This window comes from Ostrea edulis, chromosome 7, assembly GCF_947568905.1.
Source record: "Ostrea edulis chromosome 7, xbOstEdul1.1, whole genome shotgun sequence".
In the NCBI taxonomy this organism is placed as follows: Eukaryota; Metazoa; Mollusca; class Bivalvia; order Ostreida; family Ostreidae; genus Ostrea; species Ostrea edulis.
In genome coordinates, this window is record NC_079170.1 from 3,482,522 (window position 1) to 3,505,059 (window position 22,538).

Below are 22,538 nucleotides of genomic sequence, written 5' to 3' on the forward strand. Positions count from 1 at the left end.
CACATACTGAAAACTGTACAGAATAACTCCCCTGCACCCTGTCGTTAAAGATTTCATCCATTCTGTTTGTCTAATTACGTCAGGACATAGTAAAACAAGAATATTACATGAAACTTGGATGATGAATTTGATGTAAGTATTGTGTCTAGTTGCTAATAAGTATTCCAACCACAGTCATCAAACATTGGCAGACATCTGAAGAAAACACCATGTTATTACACTAGTTACATGTATAACGATAAATCGCTGTGGAATTCTATTACACTGCAAGGTTTCTAAGTTACAGAATATGGAACTTATCATTCCTGGAACTATTTTCTGTGCAATATAGCACAAAAAATAAAAATGAACTACAGAGTGATTAGGCCCAACATTCCTCTTTCTTGAAAAGAACCGGTCGCGTTAGTATTGTGTTTAGGGGGGGGGGGGGGAGGAGGGGGGGGGGGTTACTCGACGTCTCGAAGACGTTTCTGGAAGGATGTCCTATCAGGGGTAGGTATGATAAGGAACCCCCAGTTCTGTACGATGGGAACAAGAGTAAGATACACGGTGGGAAAATCAATAGAGAACACGATAGGAAAATGAATAGAGCACACGGTGGGAAAATAAATAGAACACACGGTGGGGAAATCAGTAGAACACGCGGTGGGAAAATCAATAAATCATACGGTGGTAAAATGAGTAGAGCACATGGTGAGAAAATGAGTAGAGCACACAGTGGGAAAATCAATAGAGCACACGGTGGGAAGATGCACGTGACAAACTTACACCAATGTATTGAGAAGCACATGACCAGACAAGATGATCTTTAACGAGTGGAAATCTAAAAAAAAAAAAAAAAAAAATGCTACTAACCATAGTACATGTAACTCAGAAAGATCATAGCAACATACTGTTCGATGACGTCACAATTAAAATGATAACTGGTCTATTACGATACTTTTGAAATTGTGACGTCATTCAACAAAACTTTCTTTGATTTACAGTTCGTGAAAGATACCATGGGGTTTTTTTTTTTCTTTTTTCAGATGTTAGCAAGCAAGAAATGTTTAGCAATGATATTGCCTGATTATGCAGTTTCTTAAAGCTGATGCGAATTTATATCTGACAAAATTACAGAGAAGAATTGAGTCGATTTTTACGTCCAGTGTCTGTTCTTTTTCTATCCATTATTAGACAGCGAAGTGAAAAAATCAGAACAAGATCGGTCTGTTTCCGGCTGATTAGGGGGGATAAGGCTTCTTACAATGCCCAATTAACTGTGTAATGAAAACCTTCACAAAACCAGAGGTAGTCTTGAGTATCGCCGTATAATCGATGAATTTTCTCATTATACACTAAAGAAAACGTTAAAATCTCATCAAATTTGGCATCGTTTGGGATATTACTGGTATGGGATTACTTAAGAAGCCATACATTTATGTTTAATATGTGCCATTTGTAGTGTTTATATCCTCATCAATCTCATTAATTTGTCTATACATGTCCGATGTCCTTTTTATACACGTATAAGAATATTCACAAGAGTACAAATTATACAACCTCTGTTAGTCAATACTGTTAGAAATCTAAAGTCAAACTGCAACAAATACCAAGGAATCATTTGAATTTGTGGAGGCCAATTTTCATGTATTACCAAGATTTTACAGTTTCGTGGAGACGTATTTTTGTGGATATGGTTTCTGTATATCGAAACATCATATGATTTTTTTGGTATTTCATTGTGGTCTGGTGGGATGGGGGAGGGTTCCTCACGAAATCCACGAAAACGGAGTTCCACGAAATTGAATGATTCCACATCATTATAAACGAACACGTTTGAAACATCCTTCCAGTTAGCAACGTTCGAGCTGAATTCCTTTTAGACAGACAGTATAACTTATTTGAATCGGTATTGTCATATACCTTCTGAAAAAGTGAAGATAACGAACAGTGATCAATTTCATAACGTTCAACAATATACAATATAATGATTTATGCCAAATTAAATGGCACGCCACAGATCAAGAAATATAGTACAATGAAACAGCACAGTATTAATACTAATAAAGCATTGGTAATACTAATAAAGAATTGGTAATACTGATAAAGCATTGGTGATACTAATAAAGCATTGGTAATACTAATAAAGAATTGGTAATACTAATAAAGAATTGGTAATACTGATAAAGCATTGGTAATACTAATAAAGAATTGGTAATACTAATAAAGAATTGGTAATACTAATAAAGCATTGATAATACTAAAAAAAAAATTAAAATGGCGAGTGTAAATGTTATTGAATAAAATAAGGTGTGTATGCAGTGCTGTTTCAATGGTACATGTATTCATTAATATAATCAAATGTGTAAAATGCTGTTTTACATGTTTCATACTAATTGTCAGGCCGTTCTTGGCAAACTGATTTTGACTGCAGATGTTTCATTTACCTGATCAAGGTATGTGGCCCACAGTGGGTGTGACCGGTTGACAGGGGATGCCAATTCCTCTTAGGCACCCGATGCCACCTCTGGTATGTCCAGGGGTCCTTATTTGCCTAACTCTCTATTTTGTATTCCTTATAGAAGCTATGAAATTGATCACTGTTCTTTATCTTCACCTTTCATGAGAAGGAAGTTGAATTTCTGATATCAAGAAGATAAAAATCCACTGCTACAGTGGAATTCCACCTTACCCAGAATTATAACAGCTAGATTCAACTCACTGCTTAAAAAAAACCCGACAATGATCCAAGTATACGCCCCCCAAAAAATTATGCAGACGACTCCATTAAGGAAGACCTCTACCAAGCAGACGGACATTGATAATGTGCCAACAAGGAGATATCCTGATAGTAATGGGCGCCTCCAATGTCATGCAAGGTTGGATCAGATAAAGGAGATATCCTGATCGTAATGGGCGCCTCCAATGTCATGCAAGGTTGGATCAGATAAAGAAGGAAGACAGAGAGAAAATTAGGGGATAGATAAAATAAATAAGAATGGTGGACGTTTTACAGACCTTTCTCCTGTTAACAGTCTAGGTATAGGAGGTACACTTTCCCCACACAAGATATGTTATAAAGTTACATGGGTTTCATCAGCTGAAAATGCAGTGAATCAGATAGACCATATTGCCCTCTCTCAAAAATGGAGATCATCACTACAAAATGTAAGGGCAAAAAAGAGGTGTTGATGCAGCATCAGATCACCAGCAAAAAATAGAGCACATTCAGCTGAAATTCTTAGCCAAGAAACGACTGAAACCAAAATAAGTAAGTTACCAGAGAAGAATTCCAACTTTCTCTCCAAACTAGATTCACAGTTTAGAAAATATAGAAATCGAGAATGACAACATCAACTCATATGGGGGGGGGGGGGGGGCAAACAAGCAATACTAGAAACATGTGATGCACCAATTTTGATGCACCAGATGCGCATTTCGACAAATAATGTCTCTTCAGTGATACTCAGGCCGACATTTTGGAAATTCGAAATAACAATATACTAGTATACAGTACAAACGACAATACTTGGAACAAGATGGAGGAAAAGTTTTAAATACCCCCACAAGATAGCAGATAAGATTTATATAGAAAGGACAAGAAGGTTAAGAATGGCTGTAAGAGAAATCGCGTTGAACAGCTCACAGAGGAAGCAGAAATTGCCAACAGCAAAGGATATACATGTATTATCAAAACTCTGTAAAAGAAAACAAGGCAACTGAGTGACCAACTTTAATACAACATTGCAATGTAATAACGAAACCTGAAAAACAACTAAAACGTTGGCAAGAGCATTTTCAGGAAATGCTAAGTAGACCTCCCCCCCTCCAACAGATCCACCAAACATAGAGGAGAGACAAGTTCTGAGAACCAAGAGGTAACCACTACTACCGGTGAAGGGCTGCAAACTTTAGGTCTATGTTCAGCGCTTATAGCCATTGAGCAGGGAGGGATCTGCATCGTGCCACACCTGCTGTGACACAGGACCTCGGTTTTTGCGCTCTCCTCCGAAGGACCGTCCCATTTAGTTGCCTCTTACGACAAGCAAGGGGTACTGAGAACCTATTCTAACCGGGATCCCCACGGGAAATATATTTCCATCTGTAATAACTGGAGAGGCATAACTTTACTTTCCATTCCCAGTGAAGTTCTATGTCATGTCATCCTATAAAGAATAAAGAAAGAAGTAGATAAAATACTAAGAGATGAACAAACCGGGGTCAGACAAGAGAGATCATGTACTGATTAAATTGCCATCTTACGAAACTATTGAATGACAGACATCACTGCACCTCACATTTATAGAATTTGAGAAGGTCTTTGATAGTATAGACATTCAAGTGTTGCGGAACATCCTCAAATACTATAGTATTCAGAGAAAAATCATATCCATCATCAAACAGGTATACGATGGATTCACCTGTCAAGACATCCATGATTGGAGTCAAACATCCTTTTCCTGTGTCTGGCGGTGTCAGGCAAGGACGTCTACTTCCCCCCCCTCCTCTTTCTGATGGTAATAGACTGGGTCAGACAAACAACATGTAACACATCCTTGAGCATCAAATTGACATCGCAGTCATGCCGTTAATATTTGCCAGCTTTTTCGTTGCCACCAAGACTCACAAACGCAAGCATCCAACCTTGAAACAACTGCTAACAAGGTGGGGCTTTATATTAATCAAGCCAAGACGAAATCTTTGAGGGTAAATGCGAACAATTTAAACAAAACCGTAGTAAGAAGTGCAGAAATTGAAGATGTTAATCGATTTAGCTATCTTGGAACTTGGAAGCATCATCAGCCGATGAAGACGTACAAGCCAGGGAAAGAAAAGCCCAAAAAGCATTTGCTATACTAAGACTCATCTGGTGGAGCATAGCTCTCAAAATATGCATCAAATTTAGAATCTTCTACACCAATGTAAAATCGGTTAAAATTTACTCTAAGGATCAGAAACCTGGCGATTAACTGCTGCTTTCACCAAACAGTACCAGTATTCCTGAACAGGAGCCTAAGAGACATCAAATGGTTCAACAAATATCAGCAACAAAAACTTATGGCATAAAACTAAATAAGAACCGGTAATAAAAAGAAATTGGAAATGGATTGGACACGTCTTGATGAAAAAGAACATCAATGAGACACATCATGCTTTAGACTGGAACTCTCACGGGCATCAATGAGAAGCAGGCCAAAAAAGCAAACACCTGGCGAAGAGATTTGACCTCTGAAATATAGAAAATAGACGTGGGGAGAAATAAAAAAGCTGCAATCCCCCCCCCCCCCGAATGAGGTGGATTAAGTCAAACAAGTAAGTCACAGTCAGTTTTGTACATTGAGCAAATGCCACCTCACCCCAGAAAGAAATTACACGTACTTTGACATCTATTGATAAAGAATATCTTCCCAATTCTCCATCAAACATAAAATGGTGTAGAAAGCTTTTGATTTAATATACCAACAAAACCTCAAATTAAGTATTGCAAACCATGCTAAATTGCTTCGCCTCGGGAATTAGGCTTGCTCTCGCGGAACTGCAATCTTGCTGACTTCCATAATTATGTACTTTAAATGTATACTGTTAACCATTGTGCATTATTCATTGAGGGGGGGGGGGGGGGTTAACAAGAACATTTAAAATAAAGGGTAAACAAAACTTGAAAAGTGACAGATTTTCACCTTGTCTCGCACCATTTTTACAAGGAAACATTTCAGATATAAATCAGTTAGATAATACACATGGTTTTATACCTTTGTATGTATTTTCTGATAACTCTAAAACATTTACCATTATCATTGAATAAAACAGACTCTGTATTTCATTCTACTCGCCTGATAGAATCGTGCAAAAACTTTCTCTAAATCTACTAAAGTACAATGGAATTTTCTTCTTTAATTTTTTCATATTTCTGTAAGTCTGTACACAATGAAAAAATAAAATTGGCATTAGAATAATGTATTAGATCTAAGACCTGCTTGGTTTTCTGGTGGGGGGGGTGGGTGGGGGGGGGGGTTGCACTTTACCTGCAAACCTATCGAGTATTTGATTTGATATTTGAGGCACAGGGGCTAAGCCCGTTTTGGGCCCGAACTCTGTGATACCATAAATAACCTTTCTATATATATGGTATCACAGAGTTCGGGCCCAAAACGGGCTTATAGCCCCTGTGATTTATGGTGAACAATTTTCCAACGGACCGTAAAAGGTCTGTAAATGAAGAAACCTCACCTCACCTCTCCTCCTCGTGCCCGCTGACACAGAAGGCCCCGATACACGGCCTCCACCTGCCTCTGTCTACTGCCCTTGCTGACGCCCAGCTATTCCACCCCAGCTTTAACCTTTCCTGCTAATTTTTTAGTAGAAACGGAACTGAAGCAAAGCCTTCGTTTTTGTATTCCACAAACTCATTGTTCAGGAATTAGTAAAGTTTGGAAAATTAAGATTATAAACTCGATATACATATATTCAATAAAATATCTTTCAAGATTCTTCAACCTTCTTCTTCCAATATAGGAACCGGATTCACGAGTGAGAATACATGGCTCCGCGAAAACTTCGCGCAGTGTCGAGCAACACAGAGCAACACAGCAGTTTTCTTTTTGACTATTTACATGTGATTCACTGACATTATCTAACAACATCGCCAGTTCTTCATTCGAAAACACACGGTCTTTAACAACCTTTTTTTCCATATTAAGATGGTCTCTAAAAAGTTCATACATACAAGTCGCATAGGCTAGCTAAAAAAATTTGTTTAAATATATCACCACAGCCTTGATCTATTTAAGCATTCTCCAGTTTTAGCTTCTTTTTGAAAGCTCTTTCTTTTCCATGCATACATATCAGCTTTAAATATCTTGACCTTTGTGTAAATAGCAGTGCTTGCTTTTTTAACGACAATTTCTAAAATATAGAATGTCTCTTTAGCACATTTTTCCTGGGGACAATTAAGAATGGCGGGAAATCATGGAAAACAGGAAGTAACACACATACTTGGATATACCTATCCCCCACTTTAGAGAAAACTCCGGGGGTTGAAATAAAAAAAAACCCTGAAATAAATAGATGAAACAATTTTCTCACTAAGTCAAGACATTTTTAGTGGTTGGTAGAAAGGAGGAATTTTTATTTAGGCCTAATATTTGCAGTTCAGACGAGATTATCACAGTGAACGAATCATTTGACGAGAGAATTAACAAAAGGCAAACAAAGCGGAACTCTCTCGTCTGAAGAGATAAGAAAGTGAGCGAGTATTACGTGATTGCACCGACAGACTGACAGGTGTAGGTAGGTAAGAATGATTAAATTGCACCATTAGTTATTTTCATTTTGCTATGAAATGCTATTTAATCTTTTTAATTGGATCAAAGTTTAAATATGTATGTGTTGACACAGCAGGTTTTATACTACGTAATCTTTAGAAGCGTGAAAATAATGTAATTCGAAATTCCTCGATACATTGTGATGTAACGAAAATAGAATTTCATGTTTAATTTCAGATTTATTTGCAAAGATGGTTGTGAGAACATACAATGAAGAGCTTAAATACCTTGAGAAAATTAGCAATTGTTGCTGGAAAATAAAGAAAGGATTTGTGGAAAATATGAATGTAAGTGAATACCAAGATCAGACAGGCTGGGAACACTTCCCCTAAAGCAAGATCTTTTCGTGAAAACGCGATTATCCCTCTCTAGCGAGAGTAAATATATCCCGTAAAACCGAGATAAACACCCGTAGAGTACAGAAGATACTTCTGCAAATATATTGATCAAAACAAAAACACTCACGATGTGTATTGGATTTCTTACTGCTTTCTTCTTACGCAGCAACTTTGATATGCAATTTCTTGACTAATGTCAATTTCATAAAGACAATTTCCGTCATGTTGAGTGTGTGTCGCATTTATTCAGCATTGCATGGAATTTGTCATTATTTTCAATAAAGACACCAAAACACCTGTATATGGTAATGTTTACTTTCTCGCTAAAGAGGAATAATCGTGCTATAGGGGAAATGTTCCCAACCTGTTAGACACTGCCCGAACAATTGTCCAGTGACTCCAATCAAGCCAATGTAAATCAGCATTTACTTTTTATATTTAAATGTGGGTGATAGTTTGCCAGCATTTCTACCATGGTTGGAAATACGTAGTGAATGTGAGTTTTATGTGAAATATACGAACTCAACTCGAATCTTTAAATTAAATATCTTTAAAACAGTACTATTTAAAACTTTTGAATCCCCCCCCCCCCCCCCCACTTCTCCCCCAAACTGATATCAGCTCAAGTATTTTAATTTTAACAAAGTTGATCATCCAGCTGATTTTCACTTAAAAGCTAATTTCAACCCTGTATTGCAACCTTGGGTGAATCAGTGGACGAGTGGTTAAACATCCAACAATACCCACAACCTCTCATTACATGAACAACAATAGAAATGACTTGTACTGAAATTGTCAGCCATATCCACTCTGTCATTGAGTAGTAGTTTTTTTTTCCCCCTCATCATTCTGCATGAGAAACTTGATCACATTTACAGTAATATACATCGGTTTTATTTAGAATTGCAATAACAAATGTCAACAAAGATGAATATGATTTCTTTCTATAGGTAGAGGGCGTATTCTATACAAGTGAGTCATTGGAAAGACTTATGTTTGATGAACTAAAGCAGTCATGTCGCACCCAAGGATACGGTGGATTCCTGCCAGGAATGAAACAGATCGGAAACGTGGCAGCTCTGCCGGGAATTGTAGGGGTAAGTCTTCTGTAAAAGTGAAAGACGACCAGCATGAAAATCACGATGATGTGCTTGTTGTTTACTATCCCCATGTAGTAGAGTTTGAAAGGACTTAGAAATAATACTGTGTAGGATTGAATTATTAAGAATTCAGTTATTATGATCATTGTTATATGTAACCTAGATAAAATTGTGCATGCCTTAGTTCTCCAAGAACACTGTAACAATTTGTGAAATTATTTTCAATGATGATGACTTTGCCATGTCTGTTGTTTATAAATCATTATTTTTTTCCTAGAAATCTATCGGGCTTCCTGATGTCCATTCTGGTTACGGGTTTGCAATAGGTAAGATGTTTTGTTTTATCTCTCCTTAACATGTTAAAGGGGCATTAGCTGTGAAAGTGATGGCAACTATTTTTCTGAAAATCTCTCAAATGCATGAGAATATATATTAATGACCAATGAAAACATTGATTTTGTACAAAGAGAAGAGAAACCCAATAAAGCTATGTTTGATAACCACTTTTAGTGTAAAGAAATATATAAGGACGAATAATTGTCTAGCAAGACAATTGAATAATTATTTAATCACCAAAATCACAGTCATATTCATGTGTCTGTTTTGAGGGTAAAAATTTTGAAATCATTAAATACTGGTGTTATTACTGAAATATATGATAGAGAGCAATTTTCAGGGAATTCAATTTTTGGTGACAAAATGACAGCTAACGCCCCTATAGGGATACACCATGCTTCTCAATAATATTTAATTTTTCTTGACATTTCATGTATAATTCACTTGCATTCTACCTTGTTTCTACAAAATATCAAAGTGTATATTTAATACCATGTTTGTTTTAGAGTTAGCATATATTAATAGTTCCTGGTTGTTGCAAGTAAAAATGTAAAGTTATCTCTAATAATAATACACAGTGTTCGAAATTAACCATAGACCGATAGACCAAGTCTATGTCAAATGACACTGGTCTATGCCAATCGTAATTGAGATAGACCAAATTGTCTATGCTGATTTTCTAGATTTAAATCAGTAAAGTTATCCCAAAGGACCCAGCATGGTCAGTCCATGTTTGAAAAACTTCAAGAAGAAAGGAAGATATTGTTATGGAAATGGAAATAAAATATGCTTTCTAAGTACATTAGAAGTAAAGGAAATGTTATAAATTTGCGATATCTTCTTTCAATGTTGCGGTCTATGCCAATTCGATGAGGTCTATATCATCTTGTTTTGGCGTAGACATGGGGTCTATACCAAGTTTTAAATCAATTACGAACACTGATAATATCCTTTATTTATACAGGATTGCACAATTAGTTATGTAAACTAGTTTACATTGTGGTCCTGTCTATAACATATATACATATCTTATGTATTACTTTAAGTTGTATAAATGTAACAAATAAGTAGAGAGAAAAATCTTTAGAATAATGTGGTATCGAATTAGGGGGACCCTTCCATCACAGTTAGGTGATCTAACCACTGAGTGACCCAGAATTCAATATAAAATTTCAAGGGGTGAGATCAAAAGTTCAATGTCTGACAAAAAACTAAATTCACATAGTTTTCACCAAGACCCCCTTTAAAACTAAATATGATGAATGTTGAAACTAATCGATTTAGAAGTAAACACATACGATTAGAAATAACACTCTGAATACCTTTTCTACTGTTTATTCAATGAAAGTGTACATTAAAGCTATTTACTGGTCATTAAAATGTAATATTATTATGTGGCTTTTAACAGTCATTCGTCTTTTTCCAGTAAAGTGTAATCAATGTCGGACGACAGAAATTTACCGGAGATTGTATCCCCATCCCCCTAACTATTTGAATTTGATTTTTATCCGACATTGATCTTTTGATCTCGTCTCTAACCAGTTTTGGATATCATACAGGAACTCTTCATATCGAGGTAATGAAAAAATAATTTTAGAGAAAATGGTCAGAAATGTCGTGTATGTCCTTGAAAAGCATCATTGTATGTAGATATATGAAAATGGAATGATTGAAACAATGCTGAACATGGGATGTCTTCCTGTTATGCTGAGATTGGATAATTTTTAGGCCAGAAAATACCAAGGCCTCAAATTGTGTACCAATGTAACAGAGTATGGTGTAAGGAATTGAACCCAGAACTTCGTGAAGTATGTTGCTTAGGGTACGAACTGCCACATTTCACATCGACATACTTTTTATGAAGTCCTAGTGTGCCAGTGTTACACATGACACTTTATACCATCGTGCATTTTTAAAATGAAATTCATTCGTTAATTAAGATCAATTGAATTTCCTTTCATATTTTTGACATTTTCTGGTGCTGATAAAAGCCTGACTTTCTCATAAGATACCATTGGTGTGATGAGGTTCAGTGTGACATGAAATAAACTAGGGGCATTTGATCATTTAGATTTTCTTTAGTTTTTCCTTTTAAAAGATGTTTAGAATGTTACAGCATTCACAGGTGTAGATAACTCAAACTATTTATGGAAATTTTTCTTAGAAATTCCATCAGTATTGAATAAAGTTTAAAAAAATAAAATCTGAAAAAAGTATTGTTTAGGTTCTGATGCTGTGATGCAGTACAAACAACGTTTTAAAATGTAACCTGTTTGATCTAATGAAAAATTCAGAAATTTCCTGAGCATTTTCGTGTAAGTTCTCGAAATCAATTTCATTTCCATTGTGAAAAAGTAATTGAACTCTGTCGTATTGATTTAAAGTTAATTTTGTTAACATGTTGAAGGAGATGAAAGCCTAGCTTTCCCCTTGAAGCCTGTCACATGCCTTGTAATTAGGTACTCATATCCACCAGCGTAAATCGTATCAATGCGAGATTCTAATTCAATTTGAATTTCTTGTTCTCTGCTCATCAAGTTGACATGTGTAAATAGACATGCAATTGACATACAGTAATTAGATGTATAATGATTGATTACCTGTTTTTCCTGAATTTTTTTTTTTTCAGATATTTACTAACATTATTTCGTGAAATCAATGTTTAGAATTAATGAGGGAATTATTTTTAGAGTTGCGTTAATTAACTTAAGATTAATGTTAATCAATAATCTTAGATTTACTTCTACATAATTATATTCCATTGTATTGATGGGTGAGTTTATTGTTTTAACAGCAGCATGACCTTAATTGATTGTCTACCTGAAGTCCAAGCTTAAACTACAACATTTCTGCTTTATTATACCCCCCAAATGAAGTTCTGGGGGGTATATAGGAATCACTCTGTCTGTCCGTCCATCCGTATGTCCGTCTGTGCAGATTCGTGTCTGGGCTATAACTTCTTTGTTCTTTGACTTAGGAATACCATATTTGGTACCCAGATTGATCACCATGAGACGATGTGTCGAGTACCTTCATGACCTCTATATGACCTTGACCCTTGACATCAAGGTCAAAATTAAAGGATTTTTACAATGGATTTGTGTCCAGGCCATAACTTCTTCGTTCTTTGACATAGGCATACCATATTTGACACATGAGTGTATCACCATGAGACGATGTGTCATGTACCTTCATGACCTCCATATGACCTTGACCTCAAGGTCAAAATTAAAAGTTTTTACAATGGATTCGTGTCAGGGCCATGACTTCTTTGTTCTTTGACATAGACATATCATATTTGACACATGAGTGTATCACCATGTGACGATGTGTCGAGTACCTTTATGACCTCTATATGACCTTGAACTTTGACCTCAAGGTCAAAATTGATTATAGGGTTTTGACATAGCCATACCATAAGACATGGGTGTATCACCATGAGACTATGTGTCATGTACATTCATGACCTCTTTATGACCTTGACCTTTGATCTCAAGGTCAAAATTATAGGTTTATACCATGGATTTGTGTTCGGACTATATCTTCCATTTTCTTCTACAAAGGCATACCATATTTTTACACTCAGGAAAGAGGTAATTTATACCTATTAAAAACACTCTTTGGGAGATCGGGGTAAGCGGGGGGTATTCTTAGTGAGCATTGCTCACAGTACCTCTTGTTTATATCTAGATGTACACAACTTCACTATTTTATTAGTACATTTTCCGACCTCTGTTCCTGCAAATGATTTGCAAAAATGAGAAGTACACACACAAAGAAAACTTGTTCTTTTTGAAATCTATGAATGTTATGATAAGTATTTGTATTTGGTAATATGCAGGAAACATGGCTGCCTTTGACATGAGTAATCCTGAATCAGTGGTCTCCCCTGGTGGGGTGGGGTTCGACATCAACTGTGGAGTCCGCCTCATTCGCACCAATCTGTCTGAGAAGGACGTGGCCCCCGTCAAAGAACAACTTGCTCAGTGTATGTTTGATCACATCCCTGTGGGCGTCGGGTCCAAGGGAATCATTCCCATGACTGCACAGTAAGTATCAGAGCTGTTTACTTGTACGGATTGTCCGTATTTTCCACGGATTTTAAAGTCAAAATACGCTCTACGGATTCACGTTAAGAATCTACGATTTTCCACAAATCTGTATCCACGATTGTATTAAAGCAGTGTCTTTGTTTGTCGTCTATCTCCTTCTGGTCTCTCTATGTGTGTGTCCTGTTTATAGTGTTCAATACGGGGATATCGGAACTAGAAAATTTTCAGAAAAAGAAGTTGCAAAAATTATGCGTCACTTGGGAAACTCTTGTATACATATTAGTGATGGCTAAAGACGACTTATTTCTTATACCAAAATATCTGCCTGGTTTGAAGATTATTTATCAGAATGTTGCATGTGAATACTCTAGTACTAAAACATGAGTTTAACGTATTGGAAGAAATTTCTGATGTTTGGTAGCAGAGATAAAGCAAACAAAAAATATTTTTCTCAACGTGTCATGCACGTACGTGAATATCTACACTTAATGAGATTTTCTTGAATCATTGAAACAACTGACTGCTTTAAAATGATGTAAATAATTACAATTTATGCATCAATCTCCAAACACGTACATGTAGCCCCCCCCCCCCCCCCCCCCCTCCCCCCACACTTCTTGCTCCCTGTCTCTTTGTCCTCCCATCACTCCGTCCATCCTTCCATCTGTCCATCCATCTGTCTGTCTGTCAATCCTGGAAACCTTGAGACTGTAGAATATAGGATTTGATTTGTTTGCATGTGTGTTCCTTGTGTGGAGTTCATTTGATACATCAGTAATCACTGATGCCCCGCATACTGAGGTCAGTAATCACTGATGCCCCGCATACTGAGGTCAGTAATCACTGATGCCCCCGCATACTGAGGTCAGTAATCACTGATGCCCCCGCATACTGAGGTCAGTACAGGCTGACTAATGTTCCTTGGAAGACTTTAAGTTTTATGTTCTGTATGTAATGTCTGTAGCTGAACATTTCACTGAATTACAGGAATTTAGAAGAGGCTTTAGAAATGTAGTTAATGTCTGTAATATTTCACTGAATTACAGGAATTTAGAAGAGGCTTTAGAAATGTAGTTAATGTCTGTAATATTTCACTGAATTACAGGAATTTAGAAGAGGCTTTAGAAATGTAGTTAATGTCTGTAATATTTCACTGAATTACAGGAATTTAGAAGAGGCTTTAGAAATGTAGTTAATGTCTGTAATATTTCACTGAATTACAGGAATTTAGAAGAGGCTTTAGAAATGTAGTTAATGTCTGTAATATTTCACTGAATTACAGGAATTTAGAAGAGGCTTTAGAAATGTAGTTAATGTCTGTAATATTTCACTGAATTACAGGAATTTAGAAGAGGCATTAGAAATGTAGTTAATGTCTGTAATATTTCACTGAATTACAGGAATTTAGAAGAGGCATTAGAAATGTAGTTAATGTCTGTAATATTTCACTGAATTACAGGAATTTAGAAGAGGCTTTAGAAATGTAGTTAATGTCTGTAATATTTCACTGAATTACAGGAATTTAGAAGAGGCATTAGAAATGTAGTTAATGTCTGTAATATTTCACTGAATTACAGGAATTTAGAAGAGGCATTAGAAATGTAGTTAATGTCTGTAATATTTCACTGAATTACAGGAATTTAGAAGAGGCATTAGAAATGTAGTTAATGTCTGTAATATTTCACTGAATTACAGGAATTTAGAAGAGGCTTTAGAAATGTAGTTAATGTCTGTAATATTTCACTGAATTACAGGAATTAGAAATGTAGTTAATGTCTGTAATATTTCACTGAATTACAGGAATTTAGAAGAGGCTTTAGAAATGGGGATGGACTGGTCTCTCAGGGAAGGTCAGTACAGCAATTTATCACATTTTCTGGAGTGTGTGTTACGGGTGTATGAATGCGATGGAAACATGTAGGAATAATTTGCTTCCTCCACTGTCTGATTATGTAAACATTGTGTCATGCCTCCATTGTCTTTTTTCTCCCCATGATACAAACAGGCCGAGACATTTATTCCTTATCCATTGTAAATTCATGTTACATGTACTTTATGAATGTAAATTTCTATGTCAATATCATTCAAGTTGAAGGTCAGTTTTTACAATGAAGCAGTATATTGGGTTTGTTAATGACATTGGTAAATGTAGATATTCCTTATTGGTCACAAGAAACGAATTTGTGCTTAATTTCACAAGATGCATCCACCGAAGGCCCGGGGTTTGATATGGGGCCTGAGGGTTGATATGGGGCCCGAGGGCTGATATGACACATGGTATGGATTTTAGCATGTAATATTCTATTTATCATATACTGCACATTTTTTTTATACTTAATTGATAAATTTGTATACTGTACATACATTATAGTGTTTTTGAGGGGGTGGGGGATAATCTGATATATTGGTTTGAGGGCAGATTTTACATTTGGGTACTGTTATTTTTATCACATGCATGTTAATTTATTGCATTTCAAAGATAGATTAAGAAATAATTGAAACATTGCCTACCATGATTTACTGTGGTCAAAACTTTGATACACAGATTATTACAAGTGAATTCGTAATTTCTGGCTTGATATGCATTTTTGCATGCCGGTCTGATATGCGATATGGGTTTTCGGACCGACCATTGATATAGGCTTTTGTGACGTCACCCGTATCACAGAATCTGCATAATCGTTACCAAGTATATGATAAATGAATAAAGTGGATGGTAATGTAGTGGATTTTGGAAAGATCGCCTTGAGAATGCAGGAGTACATTTATTTTCAGGATATGCCTGGGCAGAGGATAAGGAACACTGTGAGGAGTACGGCAGAATGTTACAGGCGGATCCCTCTAAAGTCAGCAGCCGGGCCAAGAAACGGGGCCTCCCACAGGTAAAATACAGACATCCCTCTAAAGTCAGCAGCCGGGCCAAGAAACGGGGCCTCCCACAGGTAAAATATAGACATCCCTCTAAAGTCCGCAGCCGGGCCAAGAAACGGGGCCTCCCACAGGTAAAATATAGACATCCCTCTAAAGTCAGCAGCCGGGCCAAGAAACGGGGCCTCCCACAGGTAAAATATAGACAGATAATGGTAGATCCCTCTAAAGTCCGCAGCCGGGCCAAGAAACGGGGCCTCCCACAGGTAAAATATAGACATCCCTCTAAAGTCAGCAGCCGGGCCAAGAAACGGGGCCTCCCACAGGTAAAATATAGACACATGATGGTTTGTCTCCCAGATTCAGCACAAGAAATGGGGCCTCCCACAGGTGAAATGCAGACACATGTACATGATGAACTTTGTAACCGCTATTTTTTGTGTTGTAGCTGGGAACCCTGGGAGTGGTAACTACTATGTTTTGTCATGTAGCTGGGAACCCTGGGAGTTGGTAATCACTATTTTTTGTCTTGTAGCTGGGAACTCTGGGAGCTGGTAACCACTATGCTGAGATACAGGTAGTGGACGAGATCTACAATAAGTTTGCTGCTAAGAAGATGGGTATAGAGTCCAAGGGACAAGTGTGTGTAATGATTCACTGTGGAAGTCGAGGGCTGGGGCACCAGGTAGCAACAGGTAAAAGAAGTGCATGTATATTTATTGTTTAACAGGTAAAAATAATTACATGTATATTTATTATTGTTTAACAGGTAAAAAGAATTACATGTATATTTATTGGTGTTTAACAGGTAAAAAGAATTACATGTACATTTATTGGTGTTCAACAGGTAAAAAGAATTTATATATTTATTGGACTTGAATATTGTGTGTAGGGATTTCAGATGTCTGGGATGAAATGTGTGTGGCATTTGGTGTTAATGTATAAGCGATGAAATTCGAGTGTTCCTGGAGAGGAAGTTGTAGTCATGAGGGCCCTGAATCAGAGATACTTAAGCCTTGCGGTTTTCTCTTTGATAAATGAAAGCTGCAAGGTGTATGTATATTCATTTATCTAAAGTTTTACATATAGAATTCTCTAATCAGGAAGTTGGTTTTTTTCCCCCAGATGCATTGGTTGCTATGGAAAAGGCAATGAAGCGTGACAAAATCAATGTGAATGACCGACAGCTCGCCTGTGCTAGAATTAACTCCCAGGAAGGACAAGACTACCTCAAAGGAATGGCGGCAGCCGCTAATTATGCATGGGTCAATCGCTCAAGCATGACTTTCCTCTGTCGACAGGTAAAATGATACATACATTTTTATTTTGAAATGAAAAGCTGATGTTTGTTAATCTTATTTCACTGAAATGGGTGTGCTAAAATTGAGGAAAGAATAGATATTTATGTACATCTTGAAATTTAAAATTTTTCAAGATAATTTCATGATTATTGTGACACAACATTGCAACAGTAGAACATGCTTATAGCAAAGTCTTGGGGGACAAACAATTTGGATTTGTTATAAATGTAATTCATTCTATCCAATGAGTTAATTGTGTTTTAAAACTACAGGGAATGAAATTCATTATAAGTGTGTTCACTGTAACTGTGTTTTACTGTAAGTGTGAATTCATTATAAGTGTGTTCACTGTAACCATGTTTTACTGTAAGTGTGAATTCGTTATAAATATGTTCACTATAACCATGTTTTTCTGTAAATGTGAATTCATTATAAGTGTGTATGTATATAACTGTGTTTTACTGTAAGCGTGAATTCATTATAAATGTGTTCACTGTAACCGTGTTTTACTGTAAGTGTGAATTCATTATAAGTGTGTTCACTGTAACTGTGTTTTACTGTAAGCGTGAATTCATTATAAATGTGTTCACTATAACCATGTTTTACTGTAAGTGTGAATTCATTATAAGTGTGTTCACTGTAACTGTGTTTTACTGTAAGTGTGAATTCATTATAAGTGTGTTCGCTGTCACTGTCACTGTGTTTCACTGTAAGTGTGAATTCATTATAAGTGTGTTCACTGTAACTGTGTTTTACTGTAAGTGTGAAATCATTATAAGTGTGTTCACTGTAACCATGTTTTACTGTAAGTGTGAATTCATTATAAGTGTGTTCACTGTAACTGTGTTTTACTGTAGTACTGTGCGTTAGAGTTGTTCCATTAGAGTGGGATAGTCACTCTGTCAATTTAATCTTTACATACACTGCTCTTTATCTTAAGGCCTTTGCTAAGATACATACATTCTTTATCTTCAGGCCTTTGCTAAGATGTTTGACAGTACCCCAGATGACCTTGACATGTTTATGATTTATGATGTATCACACAATATTGCGAAAGTGGAGGAACATTTCGTGGATGGCAAACAGAAGACTCTGCTGGTCCACAGGAAAGGTTCCACCCGCGCGTTCCCTCCCCACCACCCACTCATTCCAGTGGACTACCAGGTAAGATGTAGGTCAGGTGGTACAGGTGTTATACTTACATTCCAGTGGACTACCAGGTAAGATGTAGGTCAGGTGGTACAGGTGTTATACTTACATTCCAGTGGACTACCAGGTAAGATGTAGGTCAGGTGGTACAGGTGTTATACTTACATTCCAGTGGACTACCAGGTAAGATGTAGGTCAGGTGGTACAGGTGTTATACTTACATTCCAGTGGACTACCAGGTAAGATGTAGGTCAGGTGGTACAGGTGTTATACTTACATTCCAGTGGACTACCAGGTAAGATGTAGGTAAGGTGGTACAGGTGTTATACTTACATTCCAGTGGTCTACCAGGTAAGATGTAGGTGAGGTACTAACATGATGGTGGTTCAATTACCTGATAGGGCAAATGGAAGTGGTGCACATAAAAGTTCGTGCATTACATATGCATTCAAATTCAAAGTAAATTTGTATTAGATGGAGAAATTACACGAATTGCTTTATGCAACAGGTGGCAAATTAGCCAAGGAATACAAAAGTCTTTAAGAGCACTCACTCAAAAAACATTTTACATACTGGCAAGTTTAACAATATTCAATATGTTTGTGTGAACTCTCATATCAGCAAAACTCTTTATTAAAAGTACATATAGCTTTGTAGATAATGGAGATTTTTTTTTTTTTGATCAGCTGACTGGACAGCCTGTTCTGATTGGAGGAACCATGGGAACGTGTAGCTATGTGTTGACTGGTACCCAGCAGGGGATGGAAGAAACGTACGGCACCACATGTCACGGAGCTGTAAGTTACCAATGGATAATGAATAGAATAAAGATGTTCATTTAATTGCTATTATCTAATTCTTATTATCAATTGCTAGCTATTGTCAGTTGATATTTGATTTCTGAATGCACTGATACTTCGAATTTCATCATTTTAAAGACAATGCAACTGGATATATCATTATGATACAGAATTTTGTTTTTCTTTTTTTATTTAGGGACGTGCGTTGTCTCGAGCCAAGTCACGGAGGAATCTCGACTACACAGAAGTTTTGTCTGCTTTGGAGGAAAAGGGGATCAGTATAAGAGTAGCCTCCCCTAAGTTGGTCATGGAGGAGGTATGTTGTGTGTTTGTATCATTTACAAATTTACTGCAGTCTGTAAAACAGTGTGTATGAAACAAAACAGTATCATGTAATGGCATGACACAACTGTTACAATATCATGTAATGACATCACACAACTGTTACAGCATCATGTAATGACATCACACAACTGTTACAGCATCATGTAATGACATCACACAACTGTTACAGCATCATGTAATGACATCACACAACTGTTACAGCATCATGTAATGGTGTCACACAACTGTTGCACAGTAGTCTTTTCATGTTAATGAATTGATTTCTACTTGTATAAATAACTATATATATGATGAACACAAGTGAAATACACACTTGTCAGAGAGAGAAAAAGGAATTTTGATTTGTTTTATTAAATATCTCTGTGATTGAGTGTTAACATTGTACAGCGACAAGATCTCAACAGAGTGGATCAAAGATCTGATTTTAATCAGACTGTGGATCTGCTCAGCAGTGAAAAATCATATTCTAAAAACAAGTAAACGTAGAGACTTAGCAAGTCTAGTGTATTATATGCTTAGAAATATGGTGTTTGATACTCTGAGGAATTATTTTTTTCCTTTTGTAGGCGCCAGAGTCCTACAAGAATGTCACAGATGTTGTGGACACATGTAAGTCTGGGTGTTTATAATTATGTATTTATTGTATTTGTGTATTGTATGTATACTGTGTATTATTTGCCATATTGAAAACTGAACAATATATTACTCTTCAGTTCTTCTAAATGCATGTGTAACTTTGTTTCTAAATATATCAGTTGACCGTAAAAATTGATTATTTATCTTTTTTAGGTCACATGGCAGGAATTAGTCGGAAGGCCATTAAACTTCGTCCAATCGCGGTTATAAAGGGATAACGAGGAGGCATTGGAAGGCTGTACCATACGAATCTGGAATATTGGTGCAATACGGCGTGAAATTCGGAAATGAAACTTTTTTCTCCTTAATGATCTTAATTCCATTGCTTTATTTCACATTGGAGAAATTTCCAGATAAGAATTATTGTAATATTTTTTTAGAAATATATTGTTTTGACACTTGCTTAGAAAAGTTACACGGTTAGAAGCTTTGTTCTAAATGAATTCTGTGTTATACAAGTAAATATACCACATCCATAGAATTTCAAAAATCTAACCTTTAAAACAAGAGCTAGAAACCTTTGTCAAGGAAAACATACATGTATACACTTTTAACATTTTTGATTTATTTTAAACATCATGGTATTTTTCTTGTGAAACATATTCCTCTGGGTGGTTGGGTTTTTTTGTTTTTTGGTTGGTTTTTTTGTTTGTTTGTTTTTGTTTTTTGCTCCAAGTGCATAAGTTGAAGTTCAGACAATGTTAATTTATTTAAAGATTTGTTTAGTAACTGTGACTTCAGGATTCTTTCCACCGGTCATGTGACACCATGTAATGAGTATGTCTATGTTGAATCCGTAATGTTTCCTTACAAAGTCCCTTCCCTTCCCGACTTTCTGATGTGCCAAATACCTGATATCCATGTTTGTAATTATGTGCTCTACACGGACAGTACAGTGTAGGGTCGTGGGGTCTGGTTGTTTTTGTTTTTTGGTTGAGTGCTAATTCTTGGCCAAGTTTGGCAATAAGATTCAAATTGTTGAAATTATGGTTGTGTAATTTCCATATTTACAACTTTCAGAATTTGTTAAGTAAGATGCATCTAAATTTACAACTACCTAAAAACTCGCAGTACAGTACAATATGTTGGTGTAATTTGAATGAAGATTGCAATAAGTCATATGTATAAATATTTAATATTGAATTTGATTTATCTCTCACTATGCTCAATGAACCTTTAAAACTGCACTACAGAACATAATATGCTGTTTATCTTGTTCTTGTGTTCTGATCAATATTTGTAATTTGAATCTGAAGAATCTGGTATTTAAAGTGTAAATGAAGGTGTGCGTTATATGGTATGAGTAAGTAACAGTCGCTATACAGAGTGGTACAAATTGTGCAACTTTAAAAAGTGACGTATTTTTATGAATGGACTACTAATGTAGTATAATTAGGCATTAACTGGAAGCAGATTTCCATGCTTTCCATCACATGTTAAATGGATGTATTGAATACATATTCTTAGACTGTTTCAAACATGGCTAAACTGTTAAACTGTGAATTGCAAATACAGATCTGAAAATACATGTATATTTCCTGCAACGTACATCAATTTCGAAACTTTTAAGTCAAAGGATTGTGACGTATTTAATGAGGACAGTATTCACATGCACATATTTCTTGATGTGTATGTACATGTACAAATTCCTTCATTTTGGCATTTGTTTTACATGTATTTGTAAGGTTTATATATGGTAAGAGTATTAGAAATAAACGAGATAAGGTGTAGAATTATTTTTCGTTGTCTTTTTGATTTTAACTTCACCCTAAGGTGCTTATACCTGTACAGCCTAGCTGAAGGTTGAATTTCGTGTGTCATGTGAGGAGGTACTTCTACATGTGTGATGTGAAGAGGTACTTCTACATGTGTGATGTGAAGAGGTACTTCTTCATGTGTGATGTGAAGAGGTACTTCTATGTATGTGATGTGAAGAGGTACTTCTACGTGTGTGATGTGAAGAGGTACTTCTACGTGTGTGATGTGAAGAGATACTTCTACATGTGTGATGTGAGAGGTACTTCTACATATGTCGTGAAGAGGTACTTCTACGTGTGTGATGTGAAGAGGTGCTTCTACATGTGTGATGTGAAGAGGTACTTCTACGTGTGTGATGTGAAGAGGTACTTCTACGTATGTCATGTGAAGAGGTACTTCTATGTGTGTGATGTGAAGAGGTACTTCTACGTGTGTGATGTGAAGAGATACTTCTACATGTGTGATGTGAGAGGTACTTCTACGTATGTCATGTGAAGAGGTACTTCTACGTGTGTCAGTGAATGTTGCTTTCATTCAACAGTCTGAGG

General features: G+C 36.3%; 1 protein-coding gene across 2 annotated transcripts; it reads left to right on the plus strand.

Moving 5' to 3' along the window:
• The first annotated feature begins 7,197 nt into the window (after positions 1–7,197).
• On the plus strand, positions 7,198–21,968 carry LOC125655468 (RNA-splicing ligase RtcB homolog). 2 transcript variants are annotated; one of them, XM_056143045.1, is made up of 14 exons: positions 7,198–7,272; positions 7,485–7,594; positions 8,596–8,742; positions 9,023–9,071; positions 12,923–13,130; positions 14,934–14,983; positions 15,909–16,015; positions 16,537–16,696; positions 17,127–17,302; positions 18,278–18,466; positions 19,138–19,248; positions 19,448–19,567; positions 20,163–20,205; positions 20,386–21,968. In XM_056143045.1, exons 2-14 carry the CDS (start codon positions 7,499–7,501, stop codon positions 20,448–20,450), a joined length of 1,521 nt encoding a protein of 506 aa, XP_055999020.1. In that variant the 5' UTR covers positions 7,198–7,272; positions 7,485–7,498; the 3' UTR covers positions 20,451–21,968. The 2 variants fall into 2 exon arrangements, with proteins under 2 accessions (XP_055999020.1, XP_048741732.1); XM_048885775.2 differs by having other exon boundaries at positions 7,199–7,276.
• The last annotated feature ends 570 nt before the right edge of the window (positions 21,969–22,538 follow it).

Coding starts and splice junctions, on each gene's coding strand:
- LOC125655468 (XM_056143045.1), top strand. CDS start 7,499: ATGGTTGTGAGAACATACAATGAAGAGCTTAAATACCTTGAGAAAATT. Junction 8,743..9,022: donor CTCTGCCGGGAATTGTAGGG/GTAAGTCTTCTG, acceptor TTTTTTTCCTAG/AAATCTATCGGGCTTCCTGA. Junction 9,072..12,922: donor TGGTTACGGGTTTGCAATAG/GTAAGATGTTTT, acceptor GGTAATATGCAG/GAAACATGGCTGCCTTTGAC.